The sequence below is a fragment of the Poecilia reticulata genome, chromosome 15, assembly GCF_904066995.2.
Source record: "Poecilia reticulata chromosome 15, P_reticulata-male-v2, whole genome shotgun sequence".
NCBI classification, from domain to species: Eukaryota; Metazoa; Chordata; class Actinopteri; order Cyprinodontiformes; family Poeciliidae; genus Poecilia; species Poecilia reticulata.
In genome coordinates this window covers 23,684,251-23,706,368 of record NC_088844.1, presented here as the reverse complement: position 1 = coordinate 23,706,368, position 22,118 = coordinate 23,684,251, and the positions used below count along the sequence as shown (strand labels likewise).

The 22,118-nt window shown below is 38.7% G+C and overlaps 3 protein-coding genes across 11 annotated transcripts in view; 1 reads left to right on the top strand and 2 right to left on the bottom strand.

Annotated features, from left to right (window-relative positions):
• The window catches only part of klc1b (kinesin light chain 1b), a 31,024-nt gene extending 22,469 nt beyond the window's left edge, over positions 1 to 8,555 (bottom strand). For 2 of the 8 annotated variants that reach the window (XM_017309055.2, XM_017309056.2), the window contains exon 1: positions 6,181 to 6,419. The gene's annotated coding sequence lies outside the window, so the exon portion shown is untranslated. Of the gene's footprint in view, positions 1 to 6,180; positions 6,420 to 8,450 lie in introns of those variants that run through there. The other 6 variants (XM_008430289.3, XM_008430292.3, XM_008430290.3 and 3 more) reach the window with 5 other exon arrangements.
• A 1,666-nt stretch (positions 8,556 to 10,221) lies between these two features.
• Positions 10,222 to 14,196, top strand: mrpl2 (mitochondrial ribosomal protein L2). Its single transcript, XM_008430288.2, has 8 exons — positions 10,222 to 10,426; positions 10,671 to 10,747; positions 10,829 to 11,000; positions 12,035 to 12,176; positions 12,256 to 12,371; positions 12,461 to 12,571; positions 13,741 to 13,814; positions 13,908 to 14,196. The coding sequence occupies exons 2-8, from the start codon at positions 10,676 to 10,678 to the stop codon at positions 14,115 to 14,117; spliced, it is 897 nt and encodes a 298-aa protein (XP_008428510.1). The 5' UTR covers positions 10,222 to 10,426; positions 10,671 to 10,675; the 3' UTR covers positions 14,118 to 14,196.
• A 2-nt stretch (positions 14,197 to 14,198) lies between these two features.
• Positions 14,199 to 22,118, bottom strand: part of LOC103477281 (phosphofurin acidic cluster sorting protein 2) — a 52,549-nt gene continuing 44,629 nt past the window's right edge. For both annotated transcript variants that reach the window (XM_081616116.1, XM_081616117.1), the window contains 6 exons: positions 19,233 to 19,275; positions 19,102 to 19,144; positions 18,813 to 18,951; positions 18,510 to 18,733; positions 17,467 to 17,580; positions 14,199 to 17,367 (listed from right to left, as the gene is read on the bottom strand). In XM_081616116.1, the coding sequence (XP_081472242.1) occupies positions 17,252 to 17,367; positions 17,467 to 17,580; positions 18,510 to 18,733; positions 18,813 to 18,951; positions 19,102 to 19,144; positions 19,233 to 19,275 (679 nt within the window). In that variant the 3' untranslated portion in view covers positions 14,199 to 17,251. The remainder of the gene's footprint in view (positions 17,368 to 17,466; positions 17,581 to 18,509; positions 18,734 to 18,812; positions 18,952 to 19,101; positions 19,145 to 19,232; positions 19,276 to 22,118) is intronic.

The window sequence follows — 22,118 nt, the reverse complement described above, 5'->3', positions numbered from 1 at the left end:
AAATAAGCTCCTGGTGGCCACGCCCCCCCCAACTCAACACTCACACGTGAAAATGGCTGCAAACAGATGCGCAACTATACATCTTTGAAAAGCATTAGCAGAACCTCCAGTACAACCAATCAGGATGCAACAAGTGGTTTCTTTATGGTAAGTCGACAACAAAATACTTGTCTTTTCCAGCAGCCATTGTACATCACATACAACGGTAAAACAGACCAGACGGGCTGGAACTCAGCTTGGGTTGCTAGCTAATGGCGCAGTGCCCATTGATGGTGACTCAACATTTAAGAGGTTTTTGAAACAGCTCATTTTTCAGACACAATTAACTGAGTCAAAAATCAGCTTGGTGTTTATTTTTAAGCATTAGAGACCCGAATGGAAGTATAAAAATGTGCAAAATGTGAATTGTTGCATTATCAACCCCCCTTTAAAATTTAAAGTTTGAATTAAGGTCAATATGAAGGCTGCAGAATATTGAAAAACATCCTGTGAAGATGGAACGCATTTTCCTCACACACAATGTGACCTGGGTCTTCTGTGCCAAGGGATCCAGAGATTTTCGTCACAGCAACAGTGCAGGTGTGCCAGCTGATTTTTCTCAACTCCTGTGAGGCTTTTAAATTGTTTTTCTTTGAGGTCGGCAATGAGACTGTTGGAAAAGCTGAAGCTGTCTCATGCTGCTGAAGCTGCAGAGCTGAGATGAGTCATCAACAAAACCGAATAGGCTAATTGGTTAAAGAGGAGGAAGAGCAGTTTATTTGGTTGAGAGAGTTTAAAAAGATTATTGAAACAATTCATTGTAAAAAAATATATATATATATAAAAAAATTGGTGAACATTTTATGCTACAGCAGCACTCTAAATGGGGAGACGATTTTTATAAGGAGGAAAAAGAAATAAATATATCTTATGCAGATCTTTTAGAATAGCTAAAACAACATATTGTCCTTCACCAATAGCAACCCTGGCTCTTCATAAATGCTTTAATTAGTCTAAAAATAAGAGTGTTGACTCAATCTGTCAATATGTGAAACTATCTTATATTTTACATTTCTTAATTAACCAACTCAACTGCACATTCTTCTGTTCTGGAGTATTTTTTTTACATCTAGATAATATTTATGTTGAATTGTTATCTTTACTGTACAGTATTTATTCTTTATTATGTTTTTTATATACATTTTATGTTCTTTGTGTGAGTGCCTGTCATTTAGCTGCTGTTGCACAGAAATGTCTCCATTGTGGGGCAATAAAGAATAAATGTGTGCAACCAAGGCAAAATTTAAAAGGAGAAGCTAAAATATAAATGTTGCTCATCGTGATGATCTTTCAATGACTCAGCTTCACTCGAGTGACGCAGAAACTCAACACAGAACCTCAGAGAAGAGTTAATCTAGCTTTTGTAAACTGAAAGTCTTTAATTTCTTCAATAAATTGATGCAGCTTTGTTTTCAAATATCTTTTGCAGACGATGCTTCTGTTCATTTGCATGACATGAAATCGGATCTCAGTGTGTGTGTGTGTGTGTGTGTGTGTGTTTCTCTTTTCGCCAGTGCCAACCGACACCATTTCATTTCTGAGCTCTGGGAATCAGATCGTTCTCGAGCAGAGAGCTTATCTAATCACTAAATGTGAGACACACAGTTGGTCAGCAGTTTTTGCAGGCAGGAAACTCATCTGCTTATATGGGGAGTGAAACCCTATAAGCAGGGAAATTAAAGCAAATATACATGATTCGTGTATTTGATATCTGTGTGGGTTGAGTAAAGGGCCACACCCTCAGAAAAACGGATGCGATCCGTTGGGACTTGACATCTAAAACAAGCTGTGGCTGGGAGTGGAGCTGCAGCATCCAAACACAGCCAGCCATGAACGTCTGTAGCTGCAAGATGACAAACGGTGGAAAACACGACAAAACATTCAGCAGCCGGGAAAAAAGCAGCAAAGACCTCTGTGACTTAGAGCAATACGGAGTCCAGAAAAAAAGTCAGGCATGTGGAGCGAGCATGAAACATGTGACATTTCCCCCAAAGAGTCTGAAGGTTAACTGTGACTCAGAGAGCCACTTTACTGTCGGAAACACAGTCCGCAGAAAACATCTAAATCCAGTCATACAAGTCTCTTCTGCTGCAGAAAACACAGCTGAGTGTTTCACACCTTCAGGATGTTACAGTAAGTAATTAGAGTTTATTGCTGAACAGTCAACCAGAGATGAGTCGGGTGGAAGTGATGCTGAGACAACGTGGAAGGAGTTACTTTCAGAAATAGAGGGCAACTTAACCAGAGGGGTTACAGACGACATTTCAGAGAGATCCAAGTTCACTACGTCAACAACCACAGACGATGTACACAAATCACTTCCTGGGCGACAAATAGTCTGGAAATAATCCCTTTCTGTAGATTCACTGACTTTGATTGTTTAAACAAGCTGTATTATGTGTTTTCCAAGCATATTGTACAATCAAGTAATTGTGTTCCTTTCAGTTGTTATAAAAATGCTGCATATATCAAACATTACTCAAAAGAAATTTAACTTTGCAATGTAACGCCTTGAAATTGGGCCTCTGTCTCTTTAAGAACCTGCTGCTCTTTCCAACACTTCAGTGCATATTACTGTGGAATATCATCTCTGACTATTTTGAGATGTTTTACGACAGTCATGATGCAGTTGTACAGCAACAAAGTCTTCAGTCAGAGGCTTATTCAGATTCACTGCATGACTGACTGCTAACAAAGATCTTTCTGCCCACAGCATCATCATCCACGACACTTTGAAGATTGGATGAAATAAGTTTAATTTCCCTTTGAGATGAATAAAGTATTTTTGAATTTAAATTGAACTGAAAAATAAAAGGAACAACAGATATCTTCATTCAGGAAGCTACTTAAAAACAGAAGGTGAGACTTCATCAGAAAACAGGAAGCTAAACATGTTAAAGCAAAGCTAATACATAACACAATGCTAAAGACAATGTAAAATATTAACACTGTCTTTTAAAACAGTAAAACTCTTATGTCTTGCCTCCTTATTGACCGTTCACAGCTGGAAGAGAAAAAAAAATATTTTAAAATGCTGTTAAATATTGTTAAAATGGACGATCAACAATAATCACTTTTCTAAACTCTCATTACTCGTTTCTGAACGTGAAAAACAGAGAAGTTTCACCCTTTTCTTAGACAAAACATCCCTCACTGACAAGATTTTTGCATCTTCTTGAGTCCTGTAATCATGTCTTTCTGCGCACGTCAGATCATGTGAACACAAAGTAGTTCATCAAGCTAATTTGTGTCATGATGAATCCCTGACAGGAACGCAGAGCAGCAACTGTGAACAGCTGGTGGTCCGCTTAGAGCTATGCAGCTGTGGTAGTGGTCTCTACCCACAATCCCACTGGTGTCCATTTACTAACAGCTGGAAGCTCAGGGCGAGCCTTAGAGCAGCAGAGATTAATGCTAAGCAAACTACCGATGTCGAGTGAATGATGGCGCCTCATTAACACAAATACAAAACAGCTGTCAGGCCAAATCAAGACAATAAAATAAAAGCTAAACTTTCTGACACAAACTTGCTACTAGCAACGTTTCCATTACAATTGTGCGCACAACTTCTATATTCTGTTAAAGTCGAAAACCACAATTTTTCATTATGTAAGAAATGCAGTTAAAAATCAAATGCTTGTTAACGCAATTTAAAAACATGCCGCGCCACCACGCTCTAGGGCTGTGTAATAATATTGATTTTGCGATATATATATCGATATTTTCTTTCCTAGAAAAAAAAATCGATATTTGTCTGCAAGTATCGTAACATCCAACTGTCACCTTGCTCACTCACTGCTTGCTTCGCCGGGAGAGTGATTAGGTCATCAGGCTTAGAGTGATTCCTTCAGATGTTAAGTATCAAGGTTAAAAAGGTATCAAACTGTTCAGAGCAGGGTACTTGGTGCACTTTATTTACTTTACAAATGGATGTAAGCTACAGTTTGTACTGTTTCAATTAAAAGAAACATATTTTCTCACCACTTCTTTGATTCATTTTGTCCAGCTGTCGACCTTAAGTCTGTGTCCACGTCCAACCAGAGCCAGGTATTGTGTGGTTGGTGCTTTTAATCAGTTTTCAGTTAAATTAATTCAATCCAACTCTATAACTGTCACAAAATGTCACTCTGTCCCTCTAAAATCTTTCAGAAAATCACAAAAGTGTATTGAATTGTATCGTTTGCTGAATATTGCAATATATATCGTATCGTGAGCAGAATATCGTATATCGTATCGTATTATGAGATTATTGTATCACTACAGCCCTACCATCCTCCAACTACTTCCTGCCATCTTCTTCTTCGTGGTTTGTGCTAATAGCAACATCCGGTTGTTGATCATGTGATTTGCGTTTTGCAGAAACCACCTCATCAGCGCTAAGATGTTTATTGAAAAATTTGTTTATTTGAAATTGGCTTATCTAAATAGCAAATTTCTTTTCAAAATGTCAAACTGTGCAATTATTCACTCAATGAACATTCAGCTACTGTTGCTGGGCCTGAACTCTCCACACTAGATTAAAACTGATTAAAATGGGCTGCATCAAATCACTCACTAAAACCACCTTAGTTGTTAAAACCAGAGCATGTAAGATATTAAAAAAGGTGGCGTTAAGCCACTCATCCACCATGCTGCCACACTTTCCACTAATTCCCAAGAAAAAAATGGCAACCACTACAATAGTTTAACATGTTCAGAAGGAAAGTCTTCCCATCTCAGTGCACAAGCAAAATTACAGACAACTTTAACTACAAACTTCTGAAGTGGATGAACAAAACTTGAGATAGACCATAAACTGAAATGAATCAAATATTCAGAATAATTTGAAGGACGTACTGAAAATAATGGCATAGCGATATTACCTAATATTCAGAAAACAAAAAATATTTTTGAGGTAGCTTTATTTTCTGCTCATTATGGTTTAACTATTGATGATGTTTTGAGTATGAAATGAAAACTGTGTCTAAAAATTCATGCTCCATGTTTTTGCAAAAGCTATTATTATATGTAAATATTTGTGTATAGAAAAACAAAAATAAACCTTCATTTTCACAGTGAGCTGCGCCCAAATAAAATAATTTATGAACTGACTTATTAAAAATATGCAGAGCAGAATCAGCTGACATTAGCAGCCTCATTTCTTTACACAAATGCTTCAAAAAGAATCAAGATTAACCTCGGTTTGCATAGTGAAATAAATAACAGAGCTTTCATTGTTTTCAGCTGCGTTTGTCATATTGACTTTAAAGAAAAGTCAAAACGGATAACAGGAACCTAGCATCTCTCTTATTAGATCTGTCTTCAAAGCTCCAACTTCCCTGAATGTTTCCCTTTGAATGATCAAGAACATTCAGGGATCACACAGCTTGTTACCCTTTAGAGAAACTCCGAGTGTCAGCCTGGCTGTCAGGCACCTGTACGGATAAAACGTACCGACTAACCAGGGACGCATATTAACTCATAAAGACGTATGCTTTCATCTCGGTAAAAACACTCCAAACACCTGTTCCAAGCACTTCCTCTACTCACAGCGAGGAAGCTAATGTTTGCCGAGACTTTAAAGAAAAGGAACGAAGTCCAACAGCTACGATGTTTGTACATTAAAGAGGCTGCTGTTCAGTTAATTTGTAACTTTAAACTATTATTAAGGACAAATTAATCTAAAGGATGACTTTAAGAATCAAATCTAAAGGAGGACTTGAAGAATTCAAGAATCAAGAAATAAGAAAGAATGGGGAAAAAAATAGCTGCTGAAATCAGGCAGGAAAAAGCCTTAATGTTAATTAAAATCCTAGTTTTGTTTCCCAACCTTTTACTCTCCTGACCTCTGGTTTGAAATGAGAAACTCAATCCGCCATCCATCTTTAGAAATTGACCGGAAATGCTGCTGGAGCACTTATGCTCAAAGCTAACCGACAAGCATTTTAACATGCGAACAGCACAGAATGAAACATGGTGCCAAACAAATGCTGATGCACTTTACACCAGAGGGAATATTCTGTCTAATTCTTCACAAACTGCCTTTTATTTTTACACTTGCAACCTTAATCCATCACAATAAAATATTTCAGACAAAAATCCCCATCAGTGCTGGAAATACTGTAGCCTGAATTGCTTTTACTAAAACATCTATGAACTAACCTTTGTCTCACTGGTGGAGGCCTCATCTGCAGACTGAAGAAACGGTGAGAAAATTCTGCCACTTACTCCTGCTAACATCCAACGAATCTCACTATAAGACGGGAAAAAAATCAGCATGAAACTCAAACAAATGGGAAGGAAATGAGACAGTGATGAGAGGGCTGAGTGATGATGCTGCAGAGGAAGAGAGGGAGGAGGAGAAAGCGAGCTGCCTGCAGGATGACTGTGACCTTCCCACTGCTTCGTCAGAACGAGCAGCATCAGCTCAGGGTGTGCGTTAGGAGCCGGCCCGCCCTCCGCAGGAGGAAAACAGACGAGCGCAGAGGAGCAGGCTGGGTGGGGGAGGGAGCCATGCAGCTCTCCTCCATGCTCAGACATTATGGAATAACCTCGATGACACCAAACGGGCTCAAGCGAGAGCAAAACCTCACAGCGTTTTATCTATTATGGTGGAAAAAATGCTAATTTTCAGCCATTTTACTGCTGTAAGCATAGCAGGAATCTGCTTTTATGACCCATCTGCAGTAAACATTCACAAAATCACATTGTAAAAACTGGCATTGCAACACTAAATGTAATGATAGCTTTGATGGCTCCACTTGAGAGTTCAAAGGTCAGGCAACACAGCAACAACATACCACAAAAATTTAAAAGAAATATGAGAGCTTCTACACTAGATTTTAGGAAAATTTTATACAATATATGAGTATATATAAGTATATATATCCCTAAACCTTTACAGTGGGTGACTTTTGTTAAAACAAAAAAAATTTATAAAAGTTGACAGAAAATCAAAAGTTCTGAGTAATTTAACTTCAGATTTGCGTTATTTCACTAGTTGATTCAGATTGAGGGAGAAATTCCCCCAAATTAATTATCGAGTTGACTAATTGGTGCAAAAAAATTAGTATATATCACGACAGATAGTACCATCACAAAATGTTCTGTATCCCTGCAGCCCAAATAGAAGATACTACCCATAGTTTAATCTCTGCACACATTATTTGTGTTCATGTAATTATCTTATTGGCTCGCATCAATCAGTTGTCTTCATCTCTATGTAATCACCACAAACTCTGCTAATTTCATACCAACTTAGTGATGCTGCTCACAGATCAAGCATTTTGTTGGTTTTCTTTATACAGCTAGTAAGTTCAACATCAAAGCAAAGTGGAAAATGTACGAACTCATCTTAAATTAAGCATCAAATCCTTTTTAAAGCTTAGATGGAAAGTCCATCAAAGCACATGCTAAAAAGCCGAGGGACGTATTAAATATGTAATAAAAATCTGGTGTTTCAAAATTAAAATGTCGACAGAAAGTGATTTATGGCGCGCCATTATGCTCTCATTTAAATAATAAATGTTTTTTTTTTCTTTATGGTTCCCCATTTTAACTCCAAGACATGAAGCAGGGACTGCAAAAACAAAACATTTATCTCCATAAAGATACATTTCCAGACAATCTGACCTCATCATTTCCCTCTAATTCTCGGACAAACATTGATCCAGTATAATCGGTACCACTGCCAGACACAAAGGAGAGACAGGCATGCAGGAGGGTGTGGCAGAGCAAGAAGTGCCACCATCCACAGTCATCCATCACTCCCGCTGATTTTACCTTTAAATATGTCCGACCGCAGTCCGACACCAATAAACACTTGGACCCAACATCAGCCTCTGCCTTTATGAAATGAGTGATAATTTCACCTCACTATGTTTATTGTTTTATGTTATGTCGAGGTAATTACATATTTACGACTCCGCGCGACACTGACGTGGCAAAAAAAAGTGTTTTTGAATATATAAAATCGCATTAAAGTTGAAACCCTGAACTATAGTCGAACTCAAACACAACTCTGGACTAAAAACAACAAAATCAAGCGTCGTCGATCACAAACGTGGCTTAATTTTGCTACGTCTAACCATCTTCTTCCCATGAAAAATGCCGTAATACACAAGTAGTTTGCATTGAAAACGTAAGTTTTATTTATTTAGTTTCTTTTCTGTTCGAAAAACGGTGCTGTTACAGTGAACTTCACAGACTAAAGTCATCTGATGCAGTTTGCTGCTCCGCTGGTTGCCTGGCTGGCTAACCGGTGGCTAGCTTCACCACTCCCTGGCTATTTGCTGCAACTTCCATCTGTTTCCAGCGTCAGGTCGACCATTTATGCACAACATGGCTTTAAGGAACGCTACTCAAACACTCACTGAAACAAACACCACCCAAGATTTAGGTTTCCGTCGTCATATTGTTCTCTTTTCACTTACCGAGAGCTGGGACTGACGGATAGCTCAGCCCCCTTTCAGATCCAAAATGTCTCCAACGCAGCAAAAATCTCCCACAAGCCTCTGCGGCTAGTGTTGCTTACAGTGACGTCATGTCTTGTTTTCTGCCCTGAAACTGTAGAAAAGTCAGGCAACAGAGGATTAGCTCCACTAATGGTAAAAAATAAAATAAAATAACAAGATTTCTGAGAAAAAAGTCAGAATTTACAATTATATAAATTGAATTTTAAACATTTTAGGGAATTCTGGTTCTAATCTGAACATTTTGATTTTAGTGAAGATAGGCACCTGGAAGTAACTAGCTTCGATGACACAAATGTGAGTTGTGCAGGAAAACTAATCTTTTCTTCCATGTTGAATTTAATTTACTTTTAATAATGTCGATTAAAGTCAGAATTCTTGCTAAAAAGTAAAAATTCAGAGATGAAAGTCATAAATTAAAATTCTGAGATTAAAATCATAAAATCAAAATTGTGAGATCAAAATCTTGATCAGAAATCTGAGGGGGGAGTCAGAATTAATTTGATCAGTATAAAAGACTAAAATATTACCCCTTTTTATAAACCACATGAACAATGCTGGACAGTTTAAACACAAATAAATGTAACATTTTATCCATATCATAGTAGCACTTTTAACAACATTGTATAATCTTACATACAATATTCAGTACGGGTACATATGAAGAAAAAACGTCTTCTAAAGTGTTTATCAATGTTCCCAATTTTATGGCAAAATAAAAATACATACCATGACATTCCTATACAATTCTTACAAGAATGTATGAACTGTACAAGAATTTTTCTTGAGCTTTTTCTGTGGCAGATATGTAGATGAGATCAGAATAATAATATTTTAGCACGCACTCTTAGAATTGATGAAGAATAAAACATTAAGTTTTATTTTTTGTGATCCTGAAGGTTTGAAACCCACATCTTCAGGTCGAGACAGCGCAAGGCTGCCTCCTCGTGGCGGAATGGAAAATGTGCAGCGTTCAGAGAGTGGGTGTGCACCATTCATCAGCCGGCAGGGGAAGCGTGGTTTGCAGTCTATTTCAAATAGTGAAACAGTCAGGACATCATTGCGCTGTTGACTGATTTAAACAAAGTTTGTGAAAATATATGATAGTATATTAAACCTTTCAACCTTTCAAGGATGTGCATTTACCAGGTAAAGGTCGCCTAGAGAAAGTTTTCAAAGCCTCCAATCTTGGGGTGGCGTGGCAAAGCACACCGAAAACCAAAGACATCAGAACTTGTTTCGATGACCTCCGTAGAGGATAAAGAGGAAGGGCCAGAAGGGAGAGATGGAAATGTATTGTCCATACAGCCACTCCATTAAAGACAAAAGTTAATAAATAAACAGCAAAGCTACACGGTGGTCATTGCTTCACGTATCAGAATATTCCCGGCCTTCTCAATGATTATTTCCTGTCATTGTAAGATCTATGTCATTATCGTTTTTAGGTTGTCAGCGATAAATGAAATAGTCAGCTCAGATCTCTCTGGGTGCCTCCTGTACCCTCCATTTAAGAGGGGAGCTCCTCCCACTCCGCTTCTGAATCACCTCTGCCCGAGTCGTCCCCCGGCTGACCAGGAAGGAACAGACCCAACGCCTCATTGACAAACTACAAAATGATAGCATAATTCTCTATGTAATAAAGAATATTTATGCCTAGCTGAACAGAGAGCGATATGGATTTGTGACTTGTTCAACTAAGTATCTTACAAAACAAAACATTATTTTCTTCGGCGCTTTTGCTTACGTCATCAGTGCGAGACATCGCGTGCAGGTCTGTGAAGGACGCCGAAGTTTGGGATGAAATAATTAAAAAGATTAAAAACATAGGCTGGTTGTTAAGCTTGTTTTAGGTTATGTGTGAGATTTAACATAAAATATCGGAGAAATCCAAAAATAAAACAGTAGAAAGCAAGAGGAAGGCACTCTAATCGGTGTCGGTAAGCTACTAATTCGTCAGTGTTCATGTCATCACACGAAGTTAAAATTAAAAAATATTGCCATAACTGATTAGGGATTTAAACAAAAATATTAATTTAGCGAACTGTACGTGTTTTTAACGTCTTTGTATGGTTTTTAAAAAATATAATTATAGCCTTGAAAACCTGATTTAGGATCGTGTTTATGGGAATACTCATGTATTTGAATGGTTTGTGATTGCACACATTCTCTCTCTCTCTCCAGCTATCATGGCGCTGTCATGTTTAACCCGAGCTCTGCGCTCTCTGACCCTCTCCCAGCCTGCTCTGCTCTCTTCACAGGTAAATAAATACTCTTTCCCTTTTACATCCAAAGTTATCTTTCAACCAAGCGACTTGTTTATCTCCTTTTTGTGTTTGTAGACGCCGGTCGCTCAGCTGAAGCTGGGAACTCTGGTGCCCAGTACAGTCAGCCAGTGCAGAGGCTTCCTGACCACTGCCTCTCTGAAGCAGAACAGGGCGTACTTGAAACAGTTGGATAAGTACACCATAAGGCCAATTGGGATAAAAAAGTCTGGAGGGAGAGATCACACAGGTGAGACTGAAGAATAATGTCATATCTTCACCTTCATGTTCTCTCTATAGTTCCCCCCAACCCCTTTTATTTATTTATTTTTAGCATTTAAGTGATAAATAAAATAGGATGTTTAAGTTATCTGAAAAGTCTTTACATTGCTTATGTTTTGGTGTAGGATAGGGATCTGCAACATTTACAATCCAAAGAACAAATTTTGCCCTCATTCCAGCTAAATAAAGCTTCTTCACCAATGTTACATGACGTTTTGAAAACTACTAAATCTACTACAGGAAATGTGTTGTCATTTTTCAAGAACCACCCTTATTTTGTGTTGTTAACCTAAAAAAAAAAGAAAAAGAAAAGCATAACTATGAATCTTTTCTTGTTATAAACGTCAATATATTTTTGTTTACGGTGTGTTGACATTTGTGGAAAAGGAAGAAAAATATAGTTTCCAAACTAATCACTAGTAAAAAAATATCTAAAAACATTATCGGTAGTTTTATGGTCATTCTGTTGTGAAAATATAATGCAATTATTCCACAAAAAAACTGCAAAACTGCCAGGAGATTTGAAAAGCTTACCATGACTCCTCCAAACTTACTGCAGCATTGTGTACAAAATGCTCAACCATTTTGTCGTCCGATCATTAAACCTTTCTTAAGAAGGCGTTTGATTGTCCCACATATTTTGTAGTTCTTGTAAATTTCCGAACAGAATTAAAGTTTATGAAGACAGCTTCTTAGAAATGCATTAAAACAGGAACAACTGTCAGATTTTATTCTAAACTTTAGAGTGATTATTAAAAGAAAACAATTACAAGTTGGAATATCGATTAAACACGTGATACTATCTGAAGGAGCTTGTTTTTGCTGCACAAGAAAACTCATTTTGAAGCATTATGATCTGTTGGTTGTATATATTGACAGTTTCTTGTCAAACGTCTGAACTATTCCTCATATCAGCGTGTGCTAGCAGGCCTGCATCATTCCATTATTTAGGTTGGTAAATCATGTGTTTTTTTGTGTTTCTTTCTGATCACTTATCTACAGGAAAGGTTCGCACACGGGGCATTGGTGGAGGCCATAAACAGAAGCACCGGTGGGTAGACTTCCAGCGATTACGCTATGAACCCAACAAAGAAGGTCAGCCTTTTGAGGAGAAGGTTGTCGAGGTGCGCTACGATCCATGCAGGTGAGATCATTTCCTCACTGAATTTCTGCTTAAAGAAAAAGAGGTGAATTATACTTATTTGTCTGTTTTTTGTGTGAAGGTCTGCTGATATCGCTCTGCTAGCAGGAGGCAACCGCAAAAGATGGATCGTTGCAACAGAGAAAATGCAGGCTGGAGACATCATAAAAACATCTGGTGTCATTGGACGCATGGCAGGTCTGAACCACTTCGTCTCAGATTCTTGACGTAGTTGATGACATTTGGCTCATTTCAGGTAATAATAAAGTTTTGGAAACTCTTTGCAGTATCAGCAAATGAAGGGGATGCTTACCCACTGGGGGCTCTTCCTGTGGGGACGCTAGTGAACAACCTGGAGATTCAGCCAGGAAGAGGATCAAAGTACATACGTGCTGCAGGTACTCTATAATTTGTGATACATTTTAGTAGCACTGCATAATACAGCCTGTCAATTCACAGAACCTAAAAGATACTTTCTAGAAGAGTTACCCAAGTTCAAGGAAAGTAACCCAGGCCCCAAAAACTGACCTGGTAAATTTTGGGAAGTAATAATTAATTAATTGAATTCTCTGAGAAAGCTGGTGAAGTAACATTTAAGTTCCTCAAAGGTTCTGGGAAAGTTAAAAAAGTAACAATTACGTTTCTAGGACCATAAGGTTTGATGACTGTTTGAAGTAAAAATCAAGTTACAGAAAGTAAAATTTATGCTCCAAGAACGTTAGATAAAGTTCTGAGAAAACTAATCAGAATGCAACCGTCAGGTTAAAAAGGTTTTCTGGGACAGTAACTATGTTCCAAAGAAGTTCTAGTAAAGTTCAAGGAAGCAACCATTACATTTCATAATTGTAATGAAAAAGCTTAATGAAAGTTCAAATAAGTACTATGAATGTTTATCGGAAATAATTAAAATACAAAAGGTAGCAATTTGGTCCATAGGGATGTTCTAGAAAGTAGCCAGGGGAAGGTTAAGTTGCAGTATTTAGAAAGTAACAATTAACCATAAGGAATGTAACCATAAAGCTTAATGAACATTCAAAGAAGGTAATGACGTTCTATGACTTTTTTCTGGGAAAGTAACAATTAAATGCCATAAGAGGTCAAAAAATTAACCATAAAGTTAAGTAACTATGTATTAAATTTCATAAATCAAAGTTTCTTCAAAGTTTGGGGAAGGAAACCATCAGGTTCTATGAATGTTTATTGAAATTTACATACAAAGAGGAACAATTTGGTTTGAGGAAAGTCCTAAAAAGTAACCATAGCATTCTGATAGTTTCATTTTGTAACTGTAGAGTTTAATGAAAGTTCAGGGAAGGTTCTATCAAAGTCCATAAATATTCTGCGGAAATTAAAATTAGGTTTCTGAAAAACTTAAAAACTTTAGAAAAGTTCCAGAAAGTAACTATTGGGTTGCATAACAGTTTTGGGTTTTGATTAGTAAGTTCAAAGTAGCATGTTTCAGAAAGGAGCTGGTAGGTTACTAGAAAGTAGAAGCTGCTAGTGCTAGCCAAAGTATTAGAAACTCAACCAGTCATAATAATTTAAACTCGTTTCATGTCGTTTTCAGGCACAAGTGGCATTTTGCTGCGTAAAGTAAACGGGACCGCAATCGTTCAGCTCCCTTCGAAGCAGCAGGTTCAGGTGAGGTGGAACCACTTCCGTCTTTTTTTACATAAATTTAGAAAAATTTTCTGCTGTGATGTGAACTGAACGATGCCATTTTGGTACACACAGGTGTTGGAAACCTGTATAGTAACGGTGGGCCGCGTGTCAAACATCGACCACAACAAACGGATCATCGGCAAAGCCGGTCGCAACCGCTGGCTGGGGATCCGCCCGTCCAGCGGCTTGTGGAAGAGGAAAGGAGGCTGGGCGGGACGGAAGATTAAACCGCTGCCTCCGATGAAGAGCTACGTTAACCTGCCATCGATCTCCGCTAACTAACACAAAATGACTCTGTATTTGGTCTGCAGGAGATATTGCTGGAAGAAAAAAACAAACAAATAAAGACAAGCTGCTTGTACGGAAGATTAAAAATTTTATTAAACACAACTGCTTGTGAGAGCATGGAAAGAAAAAGAAAAAAAACAATATAAAAATCCAAAACATATTTACATCTATAATAAAACATGCAGAGTAACCCATATTTTTTTTAGTGGTAAATTTAAAAATACTGTCATGTCATCTAAAATAGGGTTTGTGCAAAGACACTGGGTGGCAGTTCAAGTACCAGGAGCAATGAGATGGCATGGTTTAACTGGATTCTGACCTGTTTTTGTAAGCGTAACACTGATGTTTGAAGTTTCTTTTGCCGAGTTGTGGTAACAGAGTGAGCATGCCTGCTCATTGATCCAGCCTTGTAAAACACCCAAATGCTACCTCTAGAACCGGGAGGGGAAAACTGAGGTTAAATACACTAAAATAGGATTATAATTTGTTTATATGTATTAGGAAGGGATTAACCCATGTGGCTGGTTCCCTCAAAACAGCAAAACTGTGAGGAAGTATCTGGATTTCTGACCGAGAGTCGATACCGACTCCTTCAATAAGCAGGTTACAGGGAGAGACAGATGACCGGGAGTTTATGGGGTGGCAAAACATCAGGGAACGTTAGCCCATCAACACAAAGAAAACTTTTGACTATACATATAGGTAGTGGTTTCCATTTCAAATATAACATCTGAAACACTTAGAGCTAAAGTGTGTCCCAATTAGAGTTACTATGTGTATAAAACCACATGAAAGTGCATTACAAAGTGAGGGAAATGTATGAGAAATAACACAACAGTGTTTGCATTGTCGACTTCATAGTTAGGAGTTCTGGAAATATATTTGGCATTCATGTCAAGAAATAAAAGTTCACTATTTGTGCTTTCAATTTAGTGGAAGGGGATGGGGGATGGTTTGTGATTCACAATAGTATATCCTGTAAATATTTATATACAGTAATAATAATAATAAAAAAAAGCCAGCCTATCAAAGCTTTAAAGTCTTCACTTTATAAAAAGCAAACTCAAACAGAAGGCCCTTTGTCCAAAGAAAGGTTTTCCTATTGCGAAAGTTTTCACATAACGCTATTCAGGGAGTACCATCAAACGTTGTAGCACACCAATGCAGACACACAGGCAGTGGACTTGGACATCTGGCCAAACTCTGTAGGATTATCATAACTTTAAAAAGCAACTCAACACTTGCACAGCGCTCAAAACTACAGTCAAAGCATTGTTCAAGTCAGAAAAGCTAACTTTTATTTACAGTGCTTCACATGAACTTGATCACATTTTTTGCCACGTTGCAGCTGCAAACTTCAGAGATGTGGTATTTCTTTGTATTCAAACGTCCCTAAATAAAATGCAATGTAACTGGACGAGCTGGAGCTCGTGTAGGAAAATCTGTTCAGCTTTCGTCATGCATTCCAGAAATTTGACATTTATGCAAGAGTGCACAACAGAGCGATGTGGGGAAACATGGAAGGAGGTTCAAAATCACCGTTTTGGCTTGCTGTGAGCACCTCGTCCCCATTATGACACCTGGTGGCAGCAGCACTGTACTCTGGGAAGGCTTTTCTTCAACAGGGAGAGGAAGGCTGCTAAAGGTCAAGCTATTAGAAGGTGGCAGAGGCTCACAATCCAGCAAGACGACCCAATTTATTTAGCTACTGTAACCAGGAAATAGATCTCATCAAATAGCTAAAAGCAAATAAATCTGGGACGGCTTCCATTAAAACACATTGAAGTTTGTGGTTGCAATGTAGCGTAATGTGAAAAAGTCAGAGTACGAATACTTGGCACTGTATAACTCTCCCTCGCGCAACACTAAACCCCAGATCCTTGCAGTTTTTCTCCGACCAGCCACTGTGGAGCTGTACTCAAAAACACAATTGGTAAACTGCTTGGTTAGGACATGCACCCATCTACGTTGACATTTGACCAAATATGGAGTGTTAACACTTACATAAGTCTAAATTAGTAATTCAGTAATATTAATACTGATCTCCACAGGGACCACAGACGCATTAAATGCACAGTTTCAGTTTTGAGCATCACACAATCTGAATTTTGGCTAAAGAAAGAGCTCTTGTGAACAGTCTGTAATAACCAACTTTGGCACATCACTGCACAGTCCAGCATTAGCTAAAGTACTTCAGGCTAACTTAGCATATCTAGTCGAACGCAGGGTGATTATGATTACTAGACAAATGCTTTTACATCCTGAAAGCTAAATTGAAACTCCTGTCGGGAAACTACAAGACAAGTCATTCAGCTGCAACTAAATTTGGCGTTTAGCTGTCCAGGGTTGAAATAACGTTTTGTTTACCCTGCTTCTAAGTGGTTGTTACTGTACAGTCTGAATGCACTCACCAATGCTGACAGGTTACAAGTATAACATAGCTACATTCATCATAGCTACCTTCCAATGTCTTTTTTTTTTGTCTTGATTTGCTTCAGTGTGCTTCAAAGCAACAAGGCAACAAGAACTTTGCGCTCCTTCCTACAAAAGTTTTTCAAAAAAATTAAAGGGACGAGTAAGAAAGCCGAGTTATAGAAGAGAAGGTTTCCATCTAGATTCACAGCAATATTCCAACTTTCAACAGCAAACACAAACACGGTCTGTAACAATCTCACACACGCCACTGCACGTCACCATCACACTCCTCCATCGTCTATAGAGTAACAATAAATGTAGGATTTCACAGAAATAATAAAATGTTTAACAAAAATCAAAGTGCAAACACAGCTGCCATTACTGAAATGTGGCAATTTGTCGAAAACCTCAAAATATCCACAAATCTTACAAAATTGTTCTTTTTGTAGTGTGTAAAAAAAAAAAGAAAGAAAGAAAACAAAAAAAAACAAAAACAAAACAGCAACACCCAACAACATCAAAAACATCAAACAAACGACATGAATTGTTGTATACTGAACACGTGGTTTTAAGTCTGTAAAATTTCCACAGGAAAACTTTTACTTTTTACTTCCGGGGGTTCTGTTGGGTTTGTATATAATTCTCTTTGCCCTCTGGGTAAGACAAGTGCAGCTGAGAGTCTGGTGCTTGGCCTGGACGGTGGCCTGGCGGGGTCACACCGGCTTCGTGTAACCAAAGATTCCCACCGGGAAGTGCTTGACATGCGTCGGCCACTGGGCGGCGAGCTGGAAAAACTTCACATCGTTCCACTCCACGCCATCAATGTTGACTAAAAGGACCAAACAGTTGTGAGACAAAAGCAGACGTTAAGTCTGCTGTCATTGCTTAAAATAAACAGAAGATGGCAGTGCAGCCTAGAGCGCTTTACCTCTCAGCATTGTGTGTTGGTGCTTGGCTGTGCAGATCAACCTGCTGATGCCATCGATCACTTGGCTCTTAGAGTCCAGCTCTTTCTCCTTGGGCTTCTTGCTGAGAAAAATCACTGAGAAGGCAGAAAGCGTGAGCTCAGTCAGAGCAGGTTTACTCTACAAACTTTCTCCCCCCCAAGCCTGGGAACTTAATTTACCGATATGACAGAATAAAAACACATCCACATCTCAGGAATATTTCAGTATGTTTGGATGCCTGAGGAGGAAAGAGAACTTGATACAATCGCATCAATTTGGTTTTATTTTTAAAACGGGTTCCTACTCATGTTTGTTGCACAAATACAATATTTCCCCTATTTCTAGACTTATTCCTTGGGTGGATTTTTAAGGCGCAAGATCCACGATTCACCACAGATTTATGGCAGATATTTCTAGAGGACAACCATTGAATACAAAAGCAGCAAACAAGAAGGACTAATGGACGAATGGCTGGTCAAATAGAAGAATAGATAATTGATAAATGAGAAAATAAAAAAAAAACGGAGCAGGTGAATAATCCAGACTGCATTTTTTCTTTCCAAACTCATCCTGGAACCTATTTTCAAAAAGACAGTGTATTTTATTGGACTTGTTGTTGGACAGCATCTCACCTGCAGCAAACATTGCTTCATTACACTCAGTCTGCAAAACAGGGAGGCTTTGTCAAAAGTGAACGAAGTAAATTACAAGCGTCATGTCAAAAATAAAGTGAATTATCCTGCAACATAGTCCATTTTTGGCTTGTAGAGCAATCTGACGCAAATCTGTAGAGGAATAAAATCTAAGCAGTGTCTTAGCTCAAATCTTTCTTTTCAAAACATAGCAAGCTAACACCCTGCAGAGTTGGTGAGACATAGATGACTGTAGCTAAATTGGTTAGACGCCTTTCAAAGTACAATTTACTGGAAGTGTAAAACGACCATCTTTATTTCTGCGTGTGGAGCCTAAAGTCCAGCTTAAATAGCTAAATTCAGAGCTGCTAAATACCAATAGGTGAGCGTACCCTTCTTGTTCTTTTCCTTGGTGACCACAGTCATGGCCATGCTGGGTGGAGGAGTGAGTTCCCCTCCGCAGGGCAGGCGGCTGACTTGTAGCGACCGGAAGTTGCACTTGAGGGTGTTCTTCAGTCCCACGTCCCTCTTCTCGCCCTCTTTCTTCTTCTCCGAGCCTTGCCAGGTCCAGTAGTCCACCTGGAGCCCCATAACCTCACTGCCTGAACACGGAGAGCTACAAGGGAAGAAAGCGAGGTTAAAACCAAACAAAAAAATCAATAAAACACAAGCCAGTAAAACATGATGCTTTGTACCCAGCTCCTGACAGGGCAGTGGACACGGAGGGAGACTGCGGTGGGGTACTCCCAATCTCCTTCCCATATGGGCCAGCCGATGGGGGCGGCGGGGAAGACAGGATGCTGGTATTGCCTCCCATCGCATCATCAGAATCCACTGTGAGAAATAAAATAAGTACATTAAGTCTTATCATGAAAATAAAAATAATAATAAAAAAAACTTTTAGGATGTCCTCATATTTTGAACAAAAAAAGCTTAAACATTTACACACATCAAAGTCCCAAATAAAATAAAATTGTTTCCTACTTGAGGTCGAAAGGCTTTGCTCCACGATTCCAACTTTCACAACCTGCAAGAGCAAACAGGCTTCAGTGTGAAAACACAGCAGACATGTCTCAACCGTAACGCATCCGAAATGGAAAAAAGCGAATCCTTACCCCGATAAATGGCACAAACTTCTGACAGGAATCCTCGTCCGGGCTGTGAGCAGAGAAAGAGCGAGAACGCTGTGAGGGTGGGAAAAGGTGTCTAAGCATTTCAACAGTCGAGAGGTGCAGATGAACACTCAATGCTCCTGGAGGAGAGATGGCTTAGGAATGGCTTTCACCATGTCCCTTCGCAGCTGAAATGACTCAGGTGGAATATGGGATTTTGTTGGGAGGGGATGTCACCTTACAATGAGATGAGAATGAAGACCGCTCCTTACAACCGGAACTAGAGAGAGCATTTCATGTTGGCTCAAAATCTCTTCAAACAGTTAGGATTATTTATGGATTCTTAAGCAATCAGTAAAAGGAAAATCTCTACCGATACGTGCCTCTGCAGAGATAAAAAAAACAACAAAAAAAAAACAAAGCCTCTCATTAAGATAAACAGAAACCCAGGCAGCAAAAGAAAAGACCAAAACGCATTCAAGACAACCAGGAGGTAACAGTGCGACTCTTAAACTAGCTGAGGAATCGCCAGTAGGAGTTGCAACACATCTGCAAAGCAACTTCCTCACAAACCAATCATCCAATGGATGGTTTCAACACAGTGATGCTCTAAATCTGTTTCAGGAGATTTTATTAAGAAAGAAAATAACCAACCAAGGTAACAGTGCTGAGAAGCTTCACACATCATGAACTGAGCAGCTTTTAAACACATTACATCACCCACCAATCGCTGCCATTCCTATTTAAGATGGGTCTAAAGCATTGTTTTCACTGAGCGGCATATGCCACTGGTGCTGTTCACCTCTACGTCTGTTTCCACTGTAAAAACAGCCGTTACCAGACCCTTACCGCACCATTCCTGGGCCTCCTTCAGAGGTAGGTTCATAGGACGATGGTACGGTACGGTTGGGGTGGAGCTTTCCATCGGTTGGGGTGGAGTCAGAAAAGCATAACTGCTTGAGACATACTTGTGCGTCATGTTTGTTGTTGCACTGGAATGACGCCACGCTGGTATGACGCCTGCCCCGCCAGAGTCTAACTAGTGAAGGAAACACTGTCCTGAGTACGCCGGACCATAAAATACCTCTGCCATAGAGCTCAATGGAAACGAGGGACAAGTGACTCCAAGATGCCACCCTGCTGCAGTGAACTTTGGAGATTTAGTCATTTTTCATCACTGTTACCATTCTCTAAATTTTACTATTGTTTTGATTGCACATATGGTCAAGAATAGGCCATTTTGTAGACATTTGCTGACTTATGAAGATCAACATTGTACTTATAACAACTATTTCATAATTTTTCTCAAGCTGAATAAATGTACTTAAATATTGTTTTTTGTTCCTCAACTGTTCTGGCTCAGATTATGGTACTGTGATAAAGGATGAGTTTATTTTTCCACGTTACCACATAATTATGGAGGCCCTGCCTATGTGGTCAAATCTTCCATTGAAAACACACTAATCAGCTACGACATTATGACTGCCTACCAGAAGTACATTGGTTTCCCTTTTCTTGCCAAGGCAGCCCTGATGAACTCCACTAAACCTCTGAAGATGTGCCATGGTATCCAACAGTGGGTTCTTAAACCTGTGTAAGTAGAGAAGTGGGGCCCATCGGGTCTTCTTCACATGGGGGAACTGAAGTGAACACCTCAAGCTCCCTGTGCTTCACCTGGACGTATCTGCACCCTTCACATTTCTATCACAACCAGCAATTTGAGCTACAGTAGCAGTAGTTCTGAAATTTTCATCAAACTATCACAATCTGCCCCTTGTCAAACCAACACTTGTCCATGTTTCGTGCATCTTAACTTTCAGGTTGAGAAGCAGGAACAACCTCCATCTCTACGTCTATTTGAGGACAAAGTGTTCACTCACTGTCTGATGTTTGATGTTTATCCTGGGAAAATACCTCCTCAGGAACACTTCACACGCCAACCACGGCCTGCACGCTGCCCTCAGGTAGACAATACTGCAGCCTGAGGCGCAGGTTGAAGTGTCTTTCAGACTGTTAAACAGTAAAATAGCTGCTTTTTTGTACATTACTATATTTTTCACAAACTTGTAGAGTATATCAGTGCAATCAACATTTACCTTGTGCAATGATTGGATATTTGTTCATTTTTAATACGTGCTATTGATTTTAAATGTATTAGCTTTTATGAGCTAGTGAAACATAATTTGGTTTTGCACTGTTTCTTTGAAGTGGTGCTGAATGACAAAGTTTTTCTTCTTGTGTTTTGAATATCCCACCTGCAAACAGGTGCTATGAGGAAGAAATAATCGGTTCTTCACTCCACCTTTCAGTGGTCATCATGTTCCTTATTGATGTTCCAACAAAGCAGGATCTTTTTCAGTTATTTTCACAGCATTCATCGACATACATGTTAGTATTTAGATTTCATGCATTTCCAAACAACATTGGTCATTTAGTTTTTGTTTCTTCAGTTATTTGATATATTTTTTGTGTGACTTTGTTTATGTATCTTTGTGAGTTTTGTTTTTTTTACCTCATCCATTAACTGATCTCATATCAAGCTTGCTCTAAATGGCTCATATATTAACATAATTTGCATATGTATATTCAGCCAAATTCAAAGTTCTAAAATAAGTGTGCATTAAATACAAAATATCCTAAAAATTGTAAAAATTTCACGCATTATTTCAGAATCAACCCAGGTGTATCAAGTACACTTCAGATGTGAACAACTGAAGAACCGTCTTTCTGCAAATCAACTGGGGTCATAGGATCATGAATTTAGTCACCCACAGCTGAAAAAGCAGAAATAGATAAAGACTGATTGGTTTATAAACATTTATATAATTTACATAATCACAAAGGTTTTGATTGAATTTTAAACCTTCAAGCCATAATGCAGGCTATTCA